At 35.9% G+C, this 984-nt stretch overlaps 1 protein-coding gene across 1 annotated transcript in view; it reads right to left on the bottom strand.

Annotated features, from left to right (window-relative positions):
- LOC119592939 (sialin-like) overlaps window positions 1-984 on the bottom strand; it is a 29,942-nt gene that overhangs the window by 6,326 nt on the left and 22,632 nt on the right. Inside the window, exon 8 of the mRNA XM_037941831.1 lies at window positions 1-148. Within this exon, the coding sequence (XP_037797759.1) occupies window positions 1-148 (148 nt within the window). The remainder of the gene's footprint in view (window positions 149-984) is intronic.

Raw genomic sequence — 984 nt, 5'->3', positions numbered from 1 at the left:
TCTTGATGGAGAATCCGAGGACGCTGCTCATGTACGAAGGCAAATGCGTCATGAGGAGCGTGAAGCCAAACATAGCGCCGACATGAGCCATGTTGATAGACCACAGAGGCAGGTTGGTCATTATGCCGCGCCAAGGAGTACGCTTGGGCTGTGCAGAAAGTGAGAGAGATTAGGTCAAGAGAGGTCATTTTTGAGGAGCGAATATTTGGGGAAAAAAAGGCCATGGGGTAAGTCTTTTCCTTAAAAATGTGATGGTGAAGATGTTATGCTGTCATGGAAGGTAGTTTTCTTCGAGAACAATAAAAAGGGAAAATGTGCTGGGCATGACTGAAAGAAAAATGTTGCATAGGAGATTTTGATTATATGAGAAGTCATTCTATTCGAAAATAATTTAAAGTATGGGTTGATCCAAGTATTCAAAGGTTTGTCAAAAAATTAGGTTATGAGAAAAATCATTCTCTTCGAAAAATAATGAAAAATATACGCTCTCAGTAACAAAAGTATATTACAAAGAGAAGAGAGAGAAGAGAGAAGCCATTTTCCTCACAAAAAATGAAAGAATATACTCGTCTAAGATTTTGTTGTTTTGCTATGTCAAAAATTACGGTTCAGCTGCGTCGATTATTAGCTGAGCAATACATGTACATGTTGTACATGTATTGGTTAAGAATCATTATGCCTAAATATTACAAAGTTTATCATCATACTTCTTAGAACTTAGCTTAACATAGCTATGCAGGATGAACTTGAGAGCGTGTTCACAGAGAAACTACTTTCTTCGTAAATAGTCTAGTATATATGTTTTTTGAATGCCAGAAGACACATGTCTCTTGTGAAGTGAAAATGTTATCTGTTAAATATGATGCCACTAATATAATAATAATGTGTCTGAGTACCTGAAATCCATTAAGGAATTCATTCCTGGAACGGAAGACAACCACAATATGAAATGAAAAATCATATATATTAATCTAATTTCTTGTC

This window comes from Penaeus monodon, chromosome 31 (assembly GCF_015228065.2).
Source record: "Penaeus monodon isolate SGIC_2016 chromosome 31, NSTDA_Pmon_1, whole genome shotgun sequence".
NCBI classification, from domain to species: domain Eukaryota; kingdom Metazoa; phylum Arthropoda; class Malacostraca; order Decapoda; family Penaeidae; genus Penaeus; species Penaeus monodon.
This window is presented reverse-complemented; position numbering and strand designations above follow the sequence as displayed.